This window comes from Panicum hallii, chromosome 9, assembly GCF_002211085.1.
Source record: "Panicum hallii strain FIL2 chromosome 9, PHallii_v3.1, whole genome shotgun sequence".
Taxonomy (NCBI): Eukaryota; Viridiplantae; Streptophyta; class Magnoliopsida; order Poales; family Poaceae; genus Panicum; species Panicum hallii.
Genome location: NC_038050.1, coordinates 43,809,147 through 43,831,622, shown reverse-complemented (window position 1 = coordinate 43,831,622; position 22,476 = coordinate 43,809,147). Strand labels below are relative to the sequence as shown.

The 22,476-nt window shown below is 51.1% G+C and overlaps 3 protein-coding genes across 4 annotated transcripts; 2 read left to right on the top strand and 1 right to left on the bottom strand.

Moving 5' to 3' along the window:
- Positions 1–2,483: 2,483 nt before the first annotated feature.
- LOC112875641 (thaumatin-like protein 1) lies at positions 2,484–5,223 on the bottom strand. 2 transcript variants are annotated; one of them, XM_025939567.1, is made up of 3 exons: positions 4,936–5,223; positions 4,112–4,821; positions 2,484–3,129 (listed from the first exon to the last, which is right to left on the bottom strand). In XM_025939567.1, exons 1-3 carry the CDS (start codon positions 4,991–4,993, stop codon positions 2,725–2,727), a joined length of 1,173 nt encoding a protein of 390 aa, XP_025795352.1. In that variant the 5' UTR covers positions 4,994–5,223; the 3' UTR covers positions 2,484–2,724. The 2 variants fall into 2 exon arrangements, with proteins under 2 accessions (XP_025795352.1, XP_025795351.1); XM_025939566.1 differs by having other exon boundaries at positions 2,484–3,133; positions 4,125–4,821.
- A 10,020-nt stretch (positions 5,224–15,243) lies between these two features.
- On the top strand, positions 15,244–15,666 carry LOC112873070. The gene has a single exon (XM_025936098.1). It carries the CDS (start codon positions 15,244–15,246, stop codon positions 15,664–15,666), a length of 423 nt encoding a protein of 140 aa, XP_025791883.1.
- A 146-nt stretch (positions 15,667–15,812) lies between these two features.
- LOC112873069 lies at positions 15,813–16,758 on the top strand. Its single transcript, XM_025936097.1, has 3 exons — positions 15,813–15,937; positions 16,112–16,450; positions 16,635–16,758. The coding sequence occupies exons 1-3, from the start codon at positions 15,813–15,815 to the stop codon at positions 16,756–16,758; spliced, it is 588 nt and encodes a 195-aa protein (XP_025791882.1).
- Positions 16,759–22,476: the final 5,718 nt, after the last annotated feature.

Genomic DNA, 22,476 nt, shown 5'->3' with positions numbered 1-22,476 from the left:
GGCGCTAGGTCATCCCTACCCCACCCACACGAACGGGCACGTTGAGTGAATCTGAGAACTCCACATCACCACACAGTCCACAAGCACGCTCAGGCTACTACCAGCATGGCGTTATGGAGCTGCGGGGGGGGGGGGGGTGTGGCGCAGTCAAGATCTGTGTGATGGCGGGCGTCGACGCCGGGGCCCAGGGGTGAGCAAGGAAAGGCGCGAGAGATGCTCGCTGCCTGCTCGCTCGTCCCCCCGCATCGGATGGAATGCTGGATCCTGTGCCCTTCCTCGCTCGACTCGCATCTGTTCCATCCACGAGTAAGGGGGTGTTCGTTTCCGGGTATCTAAATTTTAGAGGGGTCACATCAAAGAGAATCTTATCATTTAGAAATATTAAATAAAGTCTAATTACAAAACTAATTGCAGAACCCTAGTGCTAATTTGCGAGACGAATCTAATGAGGTATATTAGTCCATGATTAGCGAACAATTACTGTAGCATCACTGTGGCAAATTATGGATTAATTAGGCTCATTAAATTTGTCTCGCGAATTAGCATCTAGCTGTGCAAAAAATTTTATAAACAGATTTTATTTAGTACTTCTAAATAGCAAGATTCTCTTTGATGTGATGGGTCTAAAGTTTAGATAGGAGGAAACGAACAGGCCCTAGGTCACAACGCGGACACCATTAAACTTGTGGCAGTGCTTCATGGTCTCTTGTGTCCTGGCGACGCCGTCCGCCCGTGCTGGGAGGCTGGGAACGTACGTGATGCCTGAGGACAATGGTGTTGGTCATATAACATTTGGATTCGGACGTAGTGGTGTCCAAGTCCCAATGTTTGGCTTCCGTCGCTGTTGGCCGCCTCACCCGCGGACAATGGTCTTCGTTTCGTTTTCTGTGGAATAAATAAACGGCAATGTTGTTCGTCGCGTCAAACAATTTATGCATCGCCGAATGTACTGCACATCAGAATATATACAATTAGGACTTTTATCACCGTTCTTGGTATTTACGACCAAGGTCCCGAGGGCAGCTACCATCGCTGAAGTTATTATCAACTGTATAAGTGGATTTTTCTTTTCACGCAAAAAAGGATAAGTTGACTATTATTTTCGGGAAAAAAGAATAAAGTTACGCATCTATACAATGTAATCCATTTGGATATAAAAAAAACTTATAACGATATTACTTTCCTCTCATTTCATAACATTGAGAGACATAAATCCCCCCTAACCCCTCCTGGCGCTGCGCGTGCACACACAAAAATAAACCCAATAAATTCCCATGGTTCTTAAAAAGTCACATTGTTTGATCACAATGCGGATTTTTTTATTTTCATTTTTTGTTAGATAATTTGAGACAAGTAACTTGGCAATGTAAAAGTCTTTTAAAGAATAGGGCGTTAAGCTACAAAGTTGAATACACCTCGTCAAGCACCCCAAATTTCATGTTGACACGTTGTGCTTCACCATAACCCGTTAACCGTATGACTATTTTGTGCATCTCCAAATGTCAGACGAAAAAGGATACAATTCAACACGTTTTCTCTTATTGTATGAACTTGTTAGTATTTGGCACGTAAATTCTCATACTGTAAATCTTGTGTAAATCTTGTATGTACAATACTATATATCAATACAAACTGTTTAGGCGTTTTGCTGACGTAGACCCCCTTAAAAAAAGCATTTGGCATGTAGACATGTTGTCACTAATGCTCCGTACAAACGATCATCTCATTTTGTTAGGATACAATGTTTCCCCAAGTTTGTAATGTAAAAAAAAAAGTTGACTTGCATGAGACTCAAATAAGAACTTTCACCAAGTGCATTTCGCGTACACTGCATGTTAAATATTTTTTTGACCTCAATATATATGGTCATTATTTACGACGCCTAGCGGACTCTAACGTAGACAGAGGCCTACAGAAGAAGAGTAGCAGATTATTCACTACTAGTGAAGTAAGTAATAAAGGGTGTAAACGATGGTACAACTATAAGTCTACGACTCGACCGTGTCCCTCCCGTACCTTCGCGGGGACACGAGGACGGTGGCCGGGGTCCGAGGAGGAAAAGCAGAGCGGTTGGGGGAGGGGGAAAAAAAGAAGAGCGTCCTGGCCTCACAGACTGACGGACAGAGGCAGGCCCATGCGGCGATGCCCACCCCCACCACGTCGCAGGTCGCAACAAATCTCCTTTCGACTGGCTCCAAAGCAGAGGGGCCCTCCGGGTGTGTGGGGTCCTCCTACTTCGTCTTTGCGGCCTCGATACCCGCGTCGCCGGGCTCATGTACAGACCACTCCGTCACTACTCCGCAGCACGCTAGACGTGCTGTACGTAGTAAATCGTGGCGTAGTACTACTACCAGTAAAACTGTTGTGTACTCCTACACCAGTATTTTACAGTCGAGAGCCTAGGCAGAGCCTAGGCAGCCCATGCCCCCCTGGCCGTGTTCCCAGGCACCCTCGAGCCACGAACAGCATAATTAAACAACAACGAACAAATCGCAGCTAGTACGAGAAGGATTAACTTAACCAAAAGCTACACATTCATGCGTTTCTCCACTAAAACTTGAACTAGTAGCCACAACTATCTAAATTAAACTTGACATCAATCAATAATCATCTACAGAGACCACCATGCTACAAGCTTGCTTGCACAGTCTATCCTGATATCCTCGTCTCCGGAGCATCCCCATCCCCCGACTTGCAAACGAATTCCTCTAATCTCACTACCGCTTACAGCAGGAGCTGCCGCAAGTGGTGGTAGAGCAGCGTCGCCAGCGGCGCTGCCATCAGCTTCGCCGAGGAGGCCAGCGGGGCGGCGGCGGACGCGTCGCCGGTGGCCATGTTGACGAGCCACGAGACGCCGCCCTCGCTGCTGCTGCCGCCGAGGAGCACGTTGCCTTGCACCCCGCCGCCCTCGATGCCGAGGCCGCCGCCGATCGGCATCGCGCTATCCGGGGTGGCGTCCGTGAACGTCGTGCCGGGCATCATGGTCCCCGTCGGCATCGCGGGCGTCGCGCCAGGCATCGGCGTCGTCCCAGGCACCGTCGTGGGGGTGGCGCCCGGCACCGTCGTAGTTGTAGTCGTCGTCGTCCCGGGCACCGGCGTCGGCGTCGCGCCAGGCATGGTCGTCGACTTCTGGCTGCGCTCACGTGGCGTCACGGGCACAAACAAGAACAGCGCAACATCAGTTATTCCGCTCACATGCACGTTACGAAACAAATGGACAAAGCATTGCGAACAAATACTACTAGAAAACAAGGGCGAAGAAAAAGCTTGGCTGTGCTCTTTTCTTTTCATCCTATGTGCTGCTAAGCCAGAGATAAAAAGATCATTCATGCCAAGATCTTGTAGAACCAATATTCCTAGCCTTTCCCCTTTCCACTCACACAAGATAAACAGATTACGTTATCAGATAAGATAATGACTTTAATTAATTGCTTAACTTATCTCACACAGAAAAAGTAGGAAATATCTGACAATGCCAATCTTGTGACAAGACGAGCCAATAGGTAAATTGTTGATGGCTCAAACTACTGCAGTAAAATGTCAGATATCTTTGACAATTTTAGTGACGAGAGGAGCTAAAGGACACTAGGGTCCCGTTTAGATCCTTTTCAAATTCCAAACTTTTACACTCTCTCCATCACATAAATTTTGGGACACATGCATGGAGCAGTAAATATATGTAAAAAAAATAACTAATTGCACAGTTTAATTGTACATCACGAGATGAATCTTTTAAGCCTAGTTAGTCCATAATTAGATAAAATTTGTCAAATACAAACGAAAACGTTACAGTAGCAAAAAGTTCCAAATGTTATAAAGACTTGCGATCTAAACACCCCCTAGAGAGGAAGCAAGGGAGGCTGGCATGGCAGCTGGCTGTCTGTGTACACTAGCAAGCACACTGCCCACAGCAGTAAAAGGAGAGGGGTGCAAGCAAGCAGATCAACCCCCCTTCACAAGACAAGCCAAGAACCAGCCAAGATCCAGACCAGCTTGGCGGAAGCACAGTGCCAAATCCTGAACCATGTCTCTACTTTTTCTCTCTACTAGATAGAACTTGCAAATTGCAATGTGAGCGACCAAATTATTTGGGGCAATGGAGGGGATGGACAGAATGGCCGGACCTTGGGGTGGCGCCAGGACAGAATGTGACGGTGTAGTCGGGGCGGCCGCCGCAGGTGAATGTGGAGGTGGGGTCGTCGAATGCATAGCTGTAGGAGCGCGGACACGCGGTCTTGAACACCTGCGAGTAGGCCGTCGGCCGGCACGCCGCCGGGGACGCGAAGGCGCCGCTGCAGCAGTACTCGGGCCGCGCGAACGCGTCGCACGCGCTCCGGCACGCGGCGCCTCCGCCGGCCCGGAGCTCCGCGGGGCACATCGCGTTCAGGTCCGCGGCGCACCCGGCCGCCGCGCACGACGCGGGCCCGCTGAAGCCCCCGCCGCCGGAGGTCTCCACCAGCACGGGGAGGTTGTAGCCGTCCACGAGGCTGACGTCGTAGAAGTCCAGCCCGCCGCTGCCGTCGAGCGTGAACTCGGCCAGCGTCGCCGGCGGCGCGGCGCCCGCGCCCGCGCACTCGGCGGCGCCGGAGCCGCAGTCGCCCGTGGAGCAGACAAGCCGCCCCGTGGCGCCGTCCTGCGAGCAGCCCGTGCGCGCCCACATGCGGCCGGACCAGCCCGACGGCGCCGGCACCGCGCGCGCGGCGCCCGGCGGGAGCTCGAACCCCGTGGGCTCCAGCCGCGGGCTGCCGGCGTTGGACAGGATGCCCGGCCACACCGTGTCCGCGCACCGGTTCACGAACGTGAACGTGGACGCCTCCCCCTCTGCAGGAAACAGAAATGCTTCAGCTTTGTTTACCCACCATTGCTGACAAAATCGCGAGATCTCGAAGAAGAAAGAAACATCAATCGATTTGTCCAAAAAAGAAAATGGATTACCTCTCCACAAGACCAAGAACACGAGCACGAGGACGGACACGGATCTTGGCAGCGCCATTGCTGCGCCTCGAGGCTATGCAGTGACGGGGTAGTGGATGCGGCAGCAACTGCGACCACGAGCAAGAAGCGTGCTCAGTGTCACTGTGTCAGTGCAGTTACTACTGCCTGCACCGGTGGTGTGGTAACGTCACCGTTTCAGTTGACGAAGGGGAGAGGGGGAGAGAGCTGGGGGAGCCAGCAGCCACCACCAGCCTCGGATGGAGGGATGAGATGGCGGAGCGGAGAACAGAGTGGCGGAGGAGAGGGAATCTTTGGGGAGGCGCTAAGGCTGTACTTATAGCACCAAATCACTTTATTACCTCGCTTTTTTCTCCTTTGTTGTGATCCCTCTTTCCTGGGTAAAAGAGAAAGCTTGGAGAGGCTTTCACTGTTTATGTTTTTTTAATAATACTTTAGCCCCTGTCGTTTAGAAAGCAATTAAAACTATTAAATATAGACTAATTATAAAATTAATTATATAAACAGAGACTAATTCACGATACGAATCTACTTATTCTAATTAGTTTATGATTTGATAATGTTGTGCTACAGTAAACATGTGCTAGTGATGGATTAATTTAGCTTAATAGATTTATTTCGTAAATTAGTCTCCATTTATGCAATTAGTTTTATAGTTAGTTTATATTTAATCTTCCTAATTAGTATCTAAATATCCGAAACATCCGATACGATCCGCATTAAAAATTAATCTATGCATCCACCGAAGGAGAAATTTATGGCGCAAATGCAGAAGCTGAACGTTTGGTTGCCTGGGCGGAGGCGTGAGCCTGGTCGGCGGCATGCAAAAGCAGCCAGCCAGCATGGCTCCTGGAAACGAGATTAAAGTCGGTTTCCCGGGTTTTCGGGGAGCCAGGCTCACGGGATGTATGCTGTTAGGATATATTTGGTTGGGAAGTCGATTTTAATTTTTGGGAGCCAGGCTCACACAATAAAATTGGAATGGCTCTATTTCAATTTATGAGAATGGAGCCGCTTTGTTCTATGTTTGGTAAGCAGAACGGAGCCGCTCTATTTTTTGTTTGGTTGGAGAGTGCGTTAGAGTAGAACCATTCCATTCTGTGTTTGGTTGGAGAGTCAGGCAAGTGTGGTTACCTCCTTCTTCTTGGGGTGAACTTACCACCATATTTCAGTTAAAATGCATCATACTATAATACATGTCCATATACTTATGCAATATAATTAATTGAATTTTAATATGACATAATATATAGAATTAATCCCAAGTACATTATTCAAGGACACAGGCAAAAGCACAACGCATACATAAGTTCGTATCGCCATGACATATATTAAATTCAAGTCAACCAAAATAACTAGACCAATCAATATAAGGGCAGCAGCCACCATGACACTAACCATGACCCACAAGCTAGAAGTGATCACTAACAAAACTCGAAAACCACGATAGCTTCAATCGAATGGTAGATTCACGAAAGCACGGGCATCATTAGGATGCCTAACCAAGTGATGATAGTATCAAGACTTGTGGTCAAGCTCAAAACCTGGGAGACTGTCCACGGCTTCAAACAAACCATCTGTAAAGCATTGCTTGCTTTCTCTATTGCCTTTGTTAGCCTTTGGCTGCCATGATCAAATGCTTCAACCAAGCAATCAGTCTTTCTCCCGGTATCATCAATAGTCTTGGCTCTCTTGGCTAGCCTAGCTGATGAAGATATATCGTCATTGACAACACTTTTATCAATACCATGGTTCAGCCCATCACTTTCTGCAATGCCATCAGCCCCATTGCTCACCCCTTCACTTTTATCAATCCGAAGTGGTTTATTAGAGCTCTTTGCATACTGACCGGTAGCAACACTATTGACAAAAACTATAGCTAGAAAATCATAGTATGGAAGAGGTTTGTTCAAATATTCATCATCAGCCTTGTTTTTTGGATCCTAACAGTGAGGGCAACACTAATTAAATACAATATCCAGCATATATCAAATACAAAAGGATAGTGAAATTCATACCGCCATATATCCTTTATAATGGTCATGATCTAGAGAAACAATGAATTCATCTTCATCTCAAGGAGCTGCACTCAAATTTTTAAGATAGTTGATCCTAGTGTACTTCTTCTTCTTCCATGTCTTCAAGTGATTACTAACTTGATCACCTGTCTTTGTGAGTTTAAAATGATCGTTGAGAGTCTTAGCACAAGCGTTGAGATGAACTTTCTTGAAGCCGGTAGAGGTCTTAGTGCCATCAGCTACAATGTTGCTAAGAAAGGTGAGCACAAATGTAGACTAAGTTGGAGTCCATTGACACAGTCCACCACCAGCTTTTGCACCACTTGCCTCCGTGTCCATCCCCTACACTAAATCATGATAACAAATACATTAAATTCAGAAAGATAGTTTGCCAAAGTACATATCCATATTTCAGCAAATTTGCCAAAGTACATGTCCATATTTCAGCAACAAACATGCGCGATACATGTTCTACATATCCATACAAGTCACAGGCACATTAAAAGAAATACATAACAATCATATATTGTTTGCATGATAGTCTTCCCACATGGCATTTGGCATTGGCAAGTTCCTACCTGAAGTTAACCATAAAGGCATGCTCTGCTGCTTGTCCATGAGAAGATGTTTGATGATTAATGGTAGGCAATTCCTCACTCTCAGCAATGATAAAGTCATCACCTCCATCTTGTATAACCCAATTGTGAATAATACAACAAGCAACCACAATTTCTACTTGTGTAGAGAAGGGAAAGTGGTGTAGCATCATCAAGAATTTTAAATCTCCTCTTCAATGAACCAAATGCCTGCTCAACTGTGACTCTCAAAGATGAGTGCCTATGATTGAATAATTTCTTCTCATTTTGCACAGGATTGTTGCCCCACTCATTCAAGTGGTACCGAACACCACGAAAAGGGGGCAGAAATCCAGGTTTGGCTCCATATCCGCATCAACTAGGTAGAACTTGTCTAGCATACAAGGGATATGTATGTAAGCTACACTAGGTATTAAATTTCATGACTAAAATAATGAGCTACACAAGTTTTATTTTACCTTCAGGAACAACAACAACAACAACAACAACTTAGCCTTTTGTCCCAAGCAAGTTGGGGTAGGCTAGAGATGAAACCCACAGAAAACAAGAATAAGAAACACAAAAAGGGCACAAGCCAAAGGAAGAGTTAGGAGTTAAACAAAAAGTAACAAAAATCACGGTTCAGGTACGTTAATTGCTAGTCTCCAAGCGTTCCTATCCATAGCTAATTCCTTAGCGATATTCCACTCCTTAAGGTCTCTCTTAACTGTCTCGTCCCAAGTTAGTCTAGGTCTACCTCTACCTCTCTTAACATTATCGCCCCGCTTTAAAACTCCACTACGCACCGGCGCCTCGGGAGGCCTCCGTTGTACATGTCCAAACCATCTCAACCGATGTTGGATCAACTTCTCCTCGATAGGTGCCACCCCGACCCTATCTCGAATCTCTTCGTTCCGGACTCTATCCCTTCTTGTATGCCCGCAGAACCAACGCAGCATACGCATCTCTGCTACACTCAGTTGCTGGACATGTCGCCTTTTTGTAGGCCAACATTCGGCACCGTATAACATCGCCGGGCGAATCGCCGTCCTATAGAACTTACCTTTTAGCCTCTGTGGCACCTTCTTATCACAGAGGACGCCCGAAGCCTGCCGCCACTTCAACCAACCAGCTGAAATTCTATGTCTAACATTTTCATCAATGTCTCCATCTTTCTGAAGCATTGATCCTAGATACCGGAAAATATCCTTCTTGGCCACCACCATTTTACCTTCAGGAACACGAAGATCATTTTCCCTCTCTAAAGCATCCCGTAAGACTAGAGCGTCATGGGCTTCCCTCCCAACCGGCCAACACATGAAGATTAAAATCTACAGCTGCCATGACATTTTGAGTAGCATAACTCTTTCTACCACAAAAGGAAGCCTCCTTGTATTTAGGAACAGAAGCTCACACGTGTGTGCCATCTATTGCTCTAATACAATCCTATTATACAATTAGAATGCAAACAATATCAGAAATTACAATCTGAACTCCACCCTTAAAATGAAGGGGAGATAGGCCTCATACCTTAAAGTAAGGATCCCATCTTGGGTTTCCTGCAATTTTAGCTGAAGTTGATGTCGATGGTGGCGTAGTGAAGTCCTTTTGTAGCACTCCAATAGCGTGAATTACTTTGTTGAAATAGCGGCTAACAGTTTCACCGGACCTATCAAAATTGGTGCCAACTAACCTATTCCTAACATTGTGACCTACTGTGTTTAAAAACATTGCAACCTGCTGCTCAACACACAAATATATGGTGACTTGCAAAAGGCCTCGGTCCCTAAAAAGTTTACAAAATCGGAAGAAATATGCTCTATTAAGTCTAAGCATATTGACAAAAGTTACATCATTCTTCCATATCTTATTATTCAGATACTCAATTCTCATTCTATCCCTCTCCTCAATTGGAGCATAGGTAATTGTTTCTACAGGTTCATGGTGTTTTTTTTTCTAGATTGAATAACCATGGCCATCATTGAAAGCAACATATGTGCTGCAGCTGTGTAAACTAAAAGTTGCTGCTTCTTATCCATCTAAATTATACAGAACAAAGATAAAATCAAAAAATTATTAAGGCACAACAAATAATCACACAAGGCATATAGTCAGTAGTTGTAACCTTATGTCGGCGTACACGTTGTCTTTGTTCCTCCACCCAAACTTCTTCCTGCGAATTGCCAAGATGAAAACAAATCACACACTGAACAAATCAAAGAGAGGGGGCAGTGCATCAGTCATGGATCTGCCGACGGCAAGGAGAGCGGTGCGGCGAGGGGCGGGGCGAGAGGGAGAGAGGGGCGGTGCCGAGCGGGGGGGGGGGGGGCGAGGGGGCCGACGCCAGGGGGGGATGTAACGTCTATTTTTCACATCAAGATAAAACATCGATCAGTACCATAAATAATTTAATTAGTAGTAAATTAACTAGCAGAATTAAGTAAAAGAGAATAGAAATGGAAAATAATAAAACAACCAGCAGCCCTTGGGTTGTGACTCTCTTATGGCCAGCAGTCCTGCTCTTTCTCTCTTGCTCTTGCACGTGACCCAACCCAAGGTCAATTCCACACGTAAAGCCCAGCTGCTAGCTTCTTCTTCTACTTCTGGTTAAACAGCATGCCTGTATGCATCGGCACCAATGTCGCTTCGCTTACCTTGTTGCAGCGCCGAGCATCATGCGACGCCTCGCCGATCCCGCCCTCGGTCAGGCACCTCGAAGGCCACACCCTGCTGACCCTGCCCCATCATACCAACCTCACTGGCAGCCATCAAGTACAAGCCGACGCTCCTATACAAGTGAGAAAACCATTCGAGCAGTGCTGCACGCGCCTTGTACACGGACCCAGCACCACGACGCCGTTCCTGACCCAAGCAAGCTGCTGCCGAGCATCGCGCCGAGCTCCACATCAACCCAAGCCAGACCATGCTGGCCGCTACGCATCGCAACTGCTCACCGACCATAATAAACCACAAACCGACGTCCCAGTCTCGTCGACCACGCCCTCGTGGTCAAGCCTCGCCGCTGAACCGCTGCACACTACGCTCACTCCGTTGAAGCAAGCTTGAACGCCCTGGTCACTTAGATGGCATGACGACGCCCACGTTCCAACACGGCAGCAATGGATAAACCGAGCCGAACGGCTTGCCCTTCAATAAACACTACCATGCATGCTGCGTTGATTGCCACTGCCACCCGCGTGGACAGCTCGACAAATTAAATGTTGCTGAACCTCATTGCCACCTGACTCGATGCCACTCGTGTACAGCACACCCATAGCTTGAACATCTAAGTGGCTCTATACGCAACAGGCTGCAATCCGCTGGTCACCCTGACCATAGCACACCTGCTGCCACCAACCAACGCCTTCACAGCTGAACCGAGCACGAGTGTGAGCTGACCAAAGACCGGTGTCGTGACATGTTTGAACACGCGCACGCATAGCAACCTGCATGCTCTCTATTTAAACAGCCACCCATCCCTTGTGCTCTTCGGCCGCCCAGCTCAGTCTTGCACAGCTAGCTCAAAGGTGAGCTCCACAACTCTCCCTTCTTCCTACGCCTCTCTCTATCCCTTCACCACGAGAGCACCAGCTAGGAGCCACATGTACACATACGCACACACTTGCACTGCACATGTGCGAACTTTGGCTTTTGGCCATGCGCCCTCTTAATCACACAAGTGAGGTGACGCCTCGCCCCGTCGGACCGCGTGAGACCCAGCTTTAGCCAGGCACGCGTGCGCGCGCTATGCCGCACACCACGCCGTCGGCCACGCGGCGCACCACACCCACACCTTTATATCTACACACCGCCACCCCTATCCCTCCCATCTCCCAGCCACGCCGCACCGCTTGACGGTGAGCTTCCTCCCTCTCCTCTTCTTTTAGCCTGTCGCACCATCTGACGGTGTGGCAAGCACCACACATAGCACACGCTCGCCGGCTCTGGCCGCGCTCCATCTCTTCTAACTCATTCACATCTAAACAATACTTGTGTGATGTATTGATGTATGTTGCCTTGCTTGTTTGGCTATGTGCGTGTATCAACATCAGAGCAGACCACGTGCCGGAGGAGCCACTCGAGAAGCCGGTGAACCAGGAGGCCGACGCTGTCGACGACGCGTACGTGAGTGAGGGTAAGTTCCATCGGAGCCGGTTTGATCATGTTGCACCTATGTGAGGTTAAAGTAGAGCTGTAGATTGCATGAGATGATGATGTCAATAGATGAGTGAATGAGAGCTACCCGTGGTTAATCCTTGTTGTCATATTGATGTATGCTTAGTTGGAGGTATGATGAGGATGCCTTGTTGTTAATATGGTTGGGAGGTTGAGGCCAGTGGCAGCATGTGAGGATGGATGGGCGTGCGCTACCATGGTGGTAGAGATGCGAGGGTTGGTACTGGTTGTGGCTGCCCTGGTGAGCCCTAGGAACCGATCCGACTTATGACATCTCACCTAGCTTATATCCAGTACGACCATACTTCCCGAGATGGGATGGGCTTAGTCTAATCCCACTGGCTAACCCGCTAGTCATTCCGAGGTGGTTGGATAACGATGGGTGGAGGCCGAGAGTGGTCAAGACCTGGGGGTTGTGGTCGACTAGTTGCAGTGACGCCATGGCTGGGTGTCGGCTATGATGACACTGTCATCGGACAGTATTGTGGGTATGGGTGTAGCGTACAAACTCTGTAGAGTAATTAATCCATTCGAAGGCCGTGTATTCGTCATAGGACAGGTTACTGTGCGGTCATAGCTCGTAGTGAGCCACCCAGATGGAGATGTCATGGGTGGGATATTAGATGGTACATGGGTATTTGTCACCTTTCTGTTGCATTTGTTGTGCACCGTTATAGCTTGTTAATCATTGCATTTGCTTATCTGTTGCATATTCCCCTCCCTCCGGGCGAGGTGGAACTTACTGAGTACGTTTGTGCTCACCCGTTGCTGATTATCTATAGAGGATCCAGACTTCATCCTAGAGGATTGCGAGTAGTCCGAACACGTCCGCACCCAAGTGGCTTAGTGGAACCATGTGTAGTTGCATGTTGACCGATTGTCAGTTTCTTGTAGCCGCACCATTTATCATCTTGTTTCTAGTTTTAGTTATTGTTGTATTGCATCGTACTTGGACTTAAAGCTATGTATGACTGTGGTTCTACTTGATTAATGTAATTGTGTTGTGCCGATGACTTGTGTTGGTGCAGAATTACATTGTTAGTGTCGATTCTCGGATCGAGATGCTTCAAATGGTATCAAAGCCATACTTGGCTGTAGGATGCGTTCCGTAGGACGTAGGTGACTGTAGGAAGTCCACAGGATAATTCCCCAGTAGGAAAAACCCATGGAGCCATAGTGCCTTACTAATAGGACTTGCTTTCTTGCCTAATCCTTATTACTGCTTCAGATGGCTGGCGACTATGTCACGACATACTGCATCAACGACGATGGGTTTCCCAAGGTGCTTTATGCCGCTATGGTTCGACTCGGCATTCTGGATCATCCAGAATATGTTGGACGCGAGTATGTGGAGAGCTGCGTAGAACGTTGTGAGGTTACGGTGCACATTGGCCCTAGTGACAAGTTCGTGGAGATGAAGCCGTGGAGTGTCACAACTACGGGCCATCGCATGCAAGATACTTGTCAGCTTGCGGCTCGCAAGGCCTTGAGATACCTGTGTCACATGTACGACTGGCATCTGGGTTCGACTCCCATGAGGTACTTCCCACCGCTAGATCGCAGTCGTCCTGCATGGGCGGCAAGGATCCGCAACTTGGGAGGTCTCAGGACATCTGAGAATGATCCCACACTTGTCGCTATGTTCGGTTACTTGCTGAGCCTGGACGAGCTGTGTGACACCCTGAACAAGCACGTGAAGGATCCTGTCACGCGCATCAAGTTCAATGACAACCTGTGGCTGGAGGCCACGCGAGCAAAGTTGAAGGCAGAGGCTCGCGCTGCTAGTGCTGAAAGCGGTGCTGCCCTCACGGAGCTAGACCTCAAGGAGCAAACTGAGCGCTATAACCAACTCCTCAGGGATGTCCACCTCGCAGAATGGGCCAAGCGCAAAGACCGCCCCGAGACGTTGACCGAGCTGCTAGTCCGGGAAGGAGTTCCAATACTCCACCTGTCCAACCCTCGGAGAGAATTAGCGATGATGTTCCAGCCACACCCCCAGTATCACCCCGCGGGACCGAGGACGAGGATCCCGGTGATGCCGCTGTTGTACCTTGTAGTCAGGCAGAAGGCCTAGCTGATTCCTAAGAAGGACAGGCCGTGGGACGAATGCCCTTATGTGCCTTGTACCCGCTTGTTTGAATGAATGAATTTTTGGTGTGATTGCTAGCAATGTTTGGTGATTGTCTGTCTTGTGTGTAATAATAATAACAGAGCACTCCTATATATATACTAAAAATGACCAACTAAAATGCAACTAAGACATGGCCAAAAAAAATTGCCACTTAAAATGCACCTACTAAATTGTCTAACAGCCTTCCCTCCCTGCTTACATGTGCAGATGGTTCGTCACACCCGCAACATGGAGGAGGGTGAGCCTAGCCGCTAGAACCCACCCGTCCCACTTGCTGAGCTTGGACATATGAGGGGGATGACACGGAGAGAGCAACACTCCAGCCTCAGAATCCCCCACCGCCAGTGCCTCCTGTCGACCACAACGAGCGAACCCCATCCAGCGCCTTCCGCCCGACCGAGGATATCAAGGAGATCGAGGTTGACCCCAATGACCCGACCAAGATCGTGCGGATCAGGACCCAGCTTCCAACCAAATAGGAAAGTGCGCTCATCAACTTCCTGCGCGCTAATTGTGATGCCTTCGTATGGAAGCCCTCTGATATGCCGGGCATCCTAAGGGAGGTCACCAAGCACGAGCTCCACATCAAGCTAGGTTCTAAGCCCGTGCACCAACGCCTGCACCGTTTCGATGACGAGAGGCGCAGGGCCATAGGCGAGGAGATCGCCAAGCTCCTGGTAGCTAGTTTTGTCAAGGAAGTTTTTCACTTCGACTGGCTTGCCAATCCCGTCCTTGTAAAAAAGAAGAATGAAAAATGGAGAATGTGTGTTGACTATACTGGCCTTAACAAGGCGTGTCCCAAGGATCGTTTCCCCTTGCCGTGCATAGATCAGATAGTCGATTCCACGTCGGGATGTGAAATCCTCTCTTTTCTGGATGCCTACTCAGCTATCACCAAATCGTGATGAAGGAGTTCGACCAGCTCGTGACCTCTATCATCACCCCATTTGGCACGTAGTGCTATGTCACTATATCATTCAGTCTAAAAAACGCTGGTGCCACCTACCAGTGTTGCATGCAAAAATGTTTCACCGATCAGATCAATCCGCCTTGGCAGCCCGACTAGCTCGAATCGTCAAAACCCACAGTCGCCGTCTATGTGCATAGTGGTGAACGCGCCTCGCGCGGGTGATCTGATCGCATGCTAGACGCCACATTTGCTAACCTCAGAAGGTACAACATCAAATTGAATCTCGAAAAATGCACTTTTAGGGTCCCAAAGGGGAAGCTACTCGAGTATATAGTATCCGAGCGTGGCATCGAGGTCAACCCTGAAAAAATCACGCCTATCACCAAGATGGTCCCCATACGCAACGTAAAAGGTGTACAATGGCTCACCATCTGTTTGGCCACCCTCAGTCGGTTCATATCCCGACTGGGCGAGTGGGGGATGCCCCTCTACAAGCTCCTCAAAAAGTTAGATACGTTCATCTGGACGGAGGAGGCCCAACATGCCTTGGACAGCCTTAAAGCATTGCTAACCTCGGCTCCACTCCTCGTCGCTCCCGAGCGACATGAACCTCTCCTACTCTACCTCGCGGCAACTACCCACATGGTCAGCGCCACTCTTGTGGTAGAAAGGGAAGAGCCGGGCCATGCACTGAAGGTTCAGGGACAGATGTACTTTGTCAACGAGGTACTCACCGAGACTAAGGCCCGCTACCCACAGGTGCAGAAGCTCTTATACGTCGTACTAATGCCAACCAAGAAGCTGCAGCACTACTTCACCGACCACGAGGACACCGTCATCACCTCATTCCCACTCGGGGAGGTCGTCCATAGCCGCGACGCTACGGGACGGATCTCCAAATAGGCACTCGAGCTCATTGGCTATGACATCAAGTATGACCCCGGAATGCATACTGCCAGGAGGTGCAAAAACTAGAGGACAAACATTGAGGAGTCGAGCTGCATCACGTCCCGCAGAGGGACAACAATGATGCCAATGCACTCGCCAAGATGGCGGCCCAGCGGGATCCCGTTCCCGATGGGGTCTTCATCAGCGATCTCCACGCGCCCTCAATCCACGTCAAGCCAGACTCGCCTCAAAGGCCATCCGACCCGATGCCCGGGGGCCCCAGTCTGTCGCCTCCCGACTAGGTGTCCCCCAACCAAGGGCTCGGTGGCCCCGACTGCCTCGCGATGGAGGTTACAAATCCCGTGGCCGACACTGCGGCAGTTGACTCCAACTGGAGGGTGCCTCTTCTTGCATACCTCCTCGACGAGGTCCTCCTAGCTGATAGAACTGAGGTGTGAAGGATTGCTCGATGCGCCAAGATGTTTGTCACCACCGATGGTGAACTTTACAAACGCAGCCCGTCGGTGGTAGGAATGCTCATGAAATGCATCCTCACCCAACAAGGCAAGGATCTCCTCCTGGAGATCCATGCTGGCATCTGTGGGCACCATGCAGCCCCGTGGTCACTGGTCAGCGACGCCTTTCGCCAAGGTTTTTACTGGCCAACAACACTGCGCGACGCGGAGGAGGTCGTCCGCACATGTAAAGAGTGTCAGTTCTACGCTCGGCAGATCCACTTGCCAGCGCAGGCGCTTCAGACCAACCCCCTCACCTGGCTGTTCGCGGTCTGGGGCTTGACATGGTCAGGCTTCTCAAGAGGGCTCCTGATGGTTTCACTCACCTACTTGTCACGGTGGACAAGTTCACCAAGTGGATTGAGGTGAAACCCATCGCCAAAACCAACTCTTAGGAGGCGTCAAGTTCTTTCTTGATGTTGTCTACCGGTTCGATGTGCCCAACACCATCATCACAGACAATGGGACAAACTTCACAGACAACAAGTTCTTGGAGTTTGCTGATGGATACGGGATCAGGATTGATTGGGCGTCGGTCGGGCACCCACACACCAATGGGCAGGTTGAAAGGGCGAACGGAATGGTCCTCTAGGGACTCAAGCCTCGCATCTTCGACCAACTCAAAAGGTTTGCTGGGCACTAGGTGTAGGAACTCCCGGTCGTCCTCTGGAGCCTGAGGACAACTCCCAATTGATCCATGGGGTTCACCCCCGTTCTTCCTAACATATGGGGTAGAAGTCGTGTTACCCTCCGACCTAGACTATGACACCCCAAGGGTCAAAGCCTTTGACCCCGACCGAGCCACGGAAGCTCAGCAGGACGCGGTCGACTTGTTGGAGGAGGCACGGCAGACGGCCCTGGTTCGTTCTACCCACTACCAGCAAACCCTTTGTAGGTACCACGAGAGGAAGATCCGGGGAAGAATCCTCGAAGTTGGCTATTTGGTGCTACGGAGGACGTAGTCGACCAAGGACAGGCACAAGCTCACTCCGCCCAGGGAAGGGCCATACACGATTACGGAGGTGGTCTGACCAGTCACCTACTGACTGAAGGACAGCGATGGCTACATCCTCACCAACACTTGGAATATCGAATAGTTAGGTCGCTTCTTTCCCTAAACTCAGTCCCTTCCTATACTTCCATCCAAACATGAGCTCCTACAGCACCCTGGCCCGAGCATTCTCGGACCGGGTTGCTTGGGGGCCCCCACGGGGGTACACCGACACGCACACTGTTACCCCCTCTTTCCTTTTCTAAATCACGCACAAAAGGCATCTTTTTTGGCCAAGCAAAAGGGCGACCCGTTCTCCCATCGCGACCTAAGTGACTTTTGTTAGGCCACCTGACCTACCAAACTCTCATCACAGCCTATGGTGAACTAGCAGCTAACGCCACTCGGGCCAGTCCCAGGCTACACGCTGCAGCCTACGGTTAATGAGCAGGTTTGAAAGGAAAAGTGCGAAGGCAAGAATCACTCCAGGAAATAAAGGTATGCGGGCATGACAAGCTTCCCAAAAAACCATAAAACCGAAAGCAATTACAAGCAATCAAAATTGTTCATTCAGGGGCCCTTTAAGTCTCCCGCATAAACTGCTCCAAAACAAAAACTAACTATGCAACAATGCTTTTTACTGCGGCACCCCCTCCGCGTTGGCCGACGACGTGGACGGGAGGGGTCACGCTGCAGGTTGAACCGGAGGAGCCCCTTCGCCGGAGGTCAGCGCAAGTAGGGGCAGCACTCGACTCGGTTCCTGTTGCCTGGACATCACTGCTACCCAGGGTAACCTCCATCTCTGCACGTCAAGCTATCTTCACCCACTCCGTGGTGGTTGGCTCCTTAATCTCCGTTGCAACCAGCACCAAGCTCTCTCCGAGTTCACAGAGCTGGTCGGTGGTCCACCCGGTGGTTTAGCCTCTCCCGATTGCCTCAAAATCCAGGGTCGGGTAGTGTGATGCCACTTTCGTCAACACTCCTAAGGCGACTCCATCGGTAATAAGGCCCGCCACCTCATCCGGAATCTCCGAAAGATTGGCGGCGAGCATGCTCGACCTTGGGCGGAGAATAAGGACGTCCGTGACCACCGACCGTGCCACGCCCCGGAGCTGACCAAGTTCCTCTTGAAGGACCTTGCTCCTCCCTAAGTAATCCACCAGCGCTTGCGCGTTCCGCTCCACCACCTCTTTGGTGACCGCCAGCTCGGACTCAGCGACGCGGCGGGCTTCCTCCAACCGCTTCAACTCATCCCGCAGGAGCCTATTCCTTCCACCTAGTTCTAGACACAAACAAAGGGGAAGTTAGAGGCCACAGAATGTGAAACAAGAACTGACAGGACAGACAAAAGGAGCTACTTACCGGCCATGGCATCCTCAATGATCTTGAGCCCCTCCTTCTTCTGGGTCAGCGTCGCCTCTAGCTGGGTGATTCGCTGCCCCTTGGACTGAGCCTGCCCCTCAGCAAGAGCTCGGGCCACCCGCTCCGCTCCTAGTGCCAGCTGCTCTGTGTTCCGAGCTAACTGGGATGCAGCAAGCTCCTGCTTGGCAATGATCGCACGGTCATGCTCATGGAGTTCTGACGCCCGGGCGGCTTCTAGTTTGCAGGCCAATTCGTCGACCCGTCACTGCACCACCGCCTCCTGCCACAGTCGGGTGTGCTCCTCCTGGAGGAACCAAGACTTGTCCAGTGAGATCCCCTCTAGGCTCTTCAGAGCAAGAAAGTGAAAAACATCAAAACAGATCGCCCCTCATCGAAAAAGAAAAACTATAGAAGCAAAGGGAAACTACGAGGACTTACCCGAGCAAAGTTTGGCAGGTCGATGGACGTGGTCCGTCGAGGAAGTCTAATTTTCTTAAGGATCTCCACAAGCCCCACCTCCGCGGCGGTGAGGTCGTTGCAGGCCGACACCCTGCTCTGCTCGAGATGGCCCCAAAGTTCCTCCTCCTGCCGGTCCTGCAGGACAAACCGAGCCTCACCCGGCTTGCTGGGGTCAGGCCAGGCCCACTCACCGACCGGCCAGCTCGCAGATTTGGGCGACCTGGAGGCCAGGACCATTGCTCACTCCTGGTTCCCCTCCAGTGCCACCTGCAACACCGGAGGATCGGACACCTGGTCGAGGTGTTCATCTCCCCAAGTCCGGGCCTCCTCAGGCTCAGCGAGCAGTCCGGCCTCGGTCTCCACATCCGTAAGCGCCATAGTGGCTCCTTCACTCTCCTCTAGCTCGAGCCGCGTGGGTGAACCGAGCGCCCCTCCCTTAGGGACACAAGGGTCACAATCTCCTCCCCTGTTCCCGCTCTCGGCGGAGGAGGCACCGCCACAGTCACTCTCACACCGGGTCATGTGGGGATCGCTGTCACCACCGACGGCATGCCCGCAGAGGCCATTCCCCGACCCCTTCCTCGGGAAGAAGTGAGTAGCACCGGGTTGGGCCTCCACGGCACTTGCCCAACATTGAGCTGAAGGCCGATCACCATTGGGGCACTACAGAAACAAAAATAGAATAAACAAAAACATCCAAAAACGGAATCGAAGCCATGAAACAATTCCCTTACCTCGACGCCCGGCCGATCGGAGGAAGTCTGAAGCTCCCAAACCTCCAGATGCCTAGCAACAGCCGCGAGCCAAGCCCTGGCACATTGGTTGAGGCAGGGACTGGCCCCACTAATCCCCGACAAGACTACGGAATGCCGCGGTCGGCGCCCTTAGTCAGGGAGCTCCGTACGGCCCCCTCCTGACCGATGGGTGGGTCGGTCGCGCTCGCCGTCTTCGAACGCGCCTCCGATCGTGCCTCCGGTCGAGCGCGCTCCTCCAACCCACCCTCACGCTGCTTCATGTCCGCCACTTGAAGGGACGCTGCCTGCAGCACCTCCAAGCATTGTTCCACTCGGGCCCACTTTGCCTCCTCCTCCCGCGCCGCGTCCTCATCGGCAGTGCGCTTCCTTGCCTCTAGGGCTCTAGAGGACACCTCGGGGCCCCTCTTGGTCTCCGCCGCCGCGGCGTCACACAGTTCTACCATAAATGAGGAGACATCCTCGTACTTTGACTGCTAATCCTCTTCCTGCATAACATCGCGGTCCTCTTCCATCTGGACCCAATGCACAATCTCCTGCTCTTTTTTAAGCTTCCTCTCGGCCTTTCTTGCTTTCTTCTCCTTCCTAGCCCGGGAAGCTTCCACTTGGGCAACTTGCTTGGCCGTGCTTTCTGCCCCCTTCGGGAGGTGTGGGCGGGACTGGGGATCACCGAGCCCCTGAAAAGCGAGGCAATGTCAAAACACGATTAGAAGCCTGAAGGCTGATGGGAAGAAGAAAAGGAGAAAAACTTACCAAGTTTGGAGGGTGCCCCTTGTCGAAGGCTGGCGGACTGCCGACAACCCGCTGCTTCCCCACCTTGAGGACCATCTCGAGCCACGACCATAATCATCATCGGGCACCGCCTCCGGCGACACCCGGTCGGGATCCGTGTGGCTGTAGTATTCCCACATCTTGGTCATCCTCTTGGCCAGAGGGATGACCCGGCGGGAGAGAATGGTGCCAAAAAGCTGCACCCTGTCAAAGCCCTTCGCTATGCGATCCTTCAGCTTCCCCTTGATAAAACCCATGTGCTCCTTCTCCACGGTGAGGACCCCCACATCCAACTATCCTTTTTCACTAGATGTGCTCCGATGAACACCGGGAACAGCATATGCTCCGGTTCTTGATGTAGAACCATTCCTCATGCCACCCCTGGTTCGACTTCGCGGGGGTGTACGCCGGGTATCCTCCCGACCGACCTCCTCTTTTCTGTAGGGCAAAGACCTCGACCGGTGCGAGCTCCGCATCCTCCTTCACCGACAGGCCTCATCTGTAGAAGAAGGCTCGGAATAGATTTGCGTGTGGATCTATCCTGAGGAAGCCCTCACACAAAGTGACGAAGCCCGCGATATGCAGCACCCCGTTTGGATTGAGATGCTGCAGCTCCAGCCCCTACTTGTTCAGCAGCCCGAGCAGGAATGGGTGCGCGGGATACCCGAGCCCACGTTCTTAGAACGTGAGGAAGCTCACAATCTCATCGTCTTCTTGTCGGGGCTCTTCATGCCCTGCCCAGGGAGGCCTCCAGTGGGCCACCTCCTTAGACGGCAACAACCCCTTCTCCATGAAATCTTGCAGCTGCTCCTTAGTCACGATCGACGGTCTCCAGTTCGACATTGTGACTGCAAAGTGGAAGAGCCGGATAATCCTCTCTCTCCTTCTCCCTCCTCAGGCACAGCGAGGGCAGAGAAGGAAACGACGGCGGCAAGGGGGCAGAGGAAGAAAAGTGGCTCTAGTGACTAGAGCAAGGCAAAGATGAGGCGGAGGAGATCAAGTGCCTCCAAGCTATCCCCTTTAAGAGAGGCACCCTAGGGAAGCCCAACCGACACGATGTAGCGCGGGGGACGGAGGCCCACCACGACCATGATGTGGGCACGAAAAATGGCGTAACTCTCCGACTTCCCGGGTAAGCCTCAACGCGCCACATCCCCAGCCAATAATCACATTTAATTGCTCGATTCATAAAATACATTAAAACTACCAAAACAAAAGTAGTGCAGTCGATAAAAGTGTGGTAATGGATCCCAACTAGGGAACCCGGCCAACCGAGGTTTGAAGGCCGGTCCACGAAGGACTCGAGGGCGCCTCGCATCAAATAGAGCTAGGAGAGAAAATGCAGATGAGCCCCAGCGGCCCTCGCCCGATCTACTCAAGTGGCAAGCTGGGTCATCTCAACCTTCTTGTCCGATCTGGACCTCGAGCCATACCCATAGAATCTCCACCGAGGAGAGGCCAACGGGCCACCTGAGTTGGTCGGACGACTTGGGCATCTGCCGGGAGGTGGGTCGCGGAGCAGTGGAATGCCACCTGAGGGCTATGCCGACCCGTCATGAACGACAGGCCCAGATTCCACTCAGACGCTCGAAAATTTTACCAATGCACACCCGTTAGGAGCTCATAGAAGCCCTCACTCGAGTCATTGAGGCAAGTGACACCGACTCAACCCTCCCTTTGCGGAGACCGCGGATGGGGCCATCTAAACGGATGTACGCGCACACCATCGTCGATCCAACTGCCCTCCCTAATGGCAAAGGTGCAGCAGGTTGGGACGCCGCATCTTTGCTCGGAAAAAATAATAGGTCCCAGCCCCCGACCGAACTTACGGTCGGTCGCAGACAACACGGTACGCTCCGAGGTAAAATACGCTTTATTCCTGGCGAATATATGCTACAAAGAACAGTCGGCCCATGGCAGTTACAAAGTACAAAAACCAGTTACCACCATTAAGGTGGTAACACAAGTAGCCTCG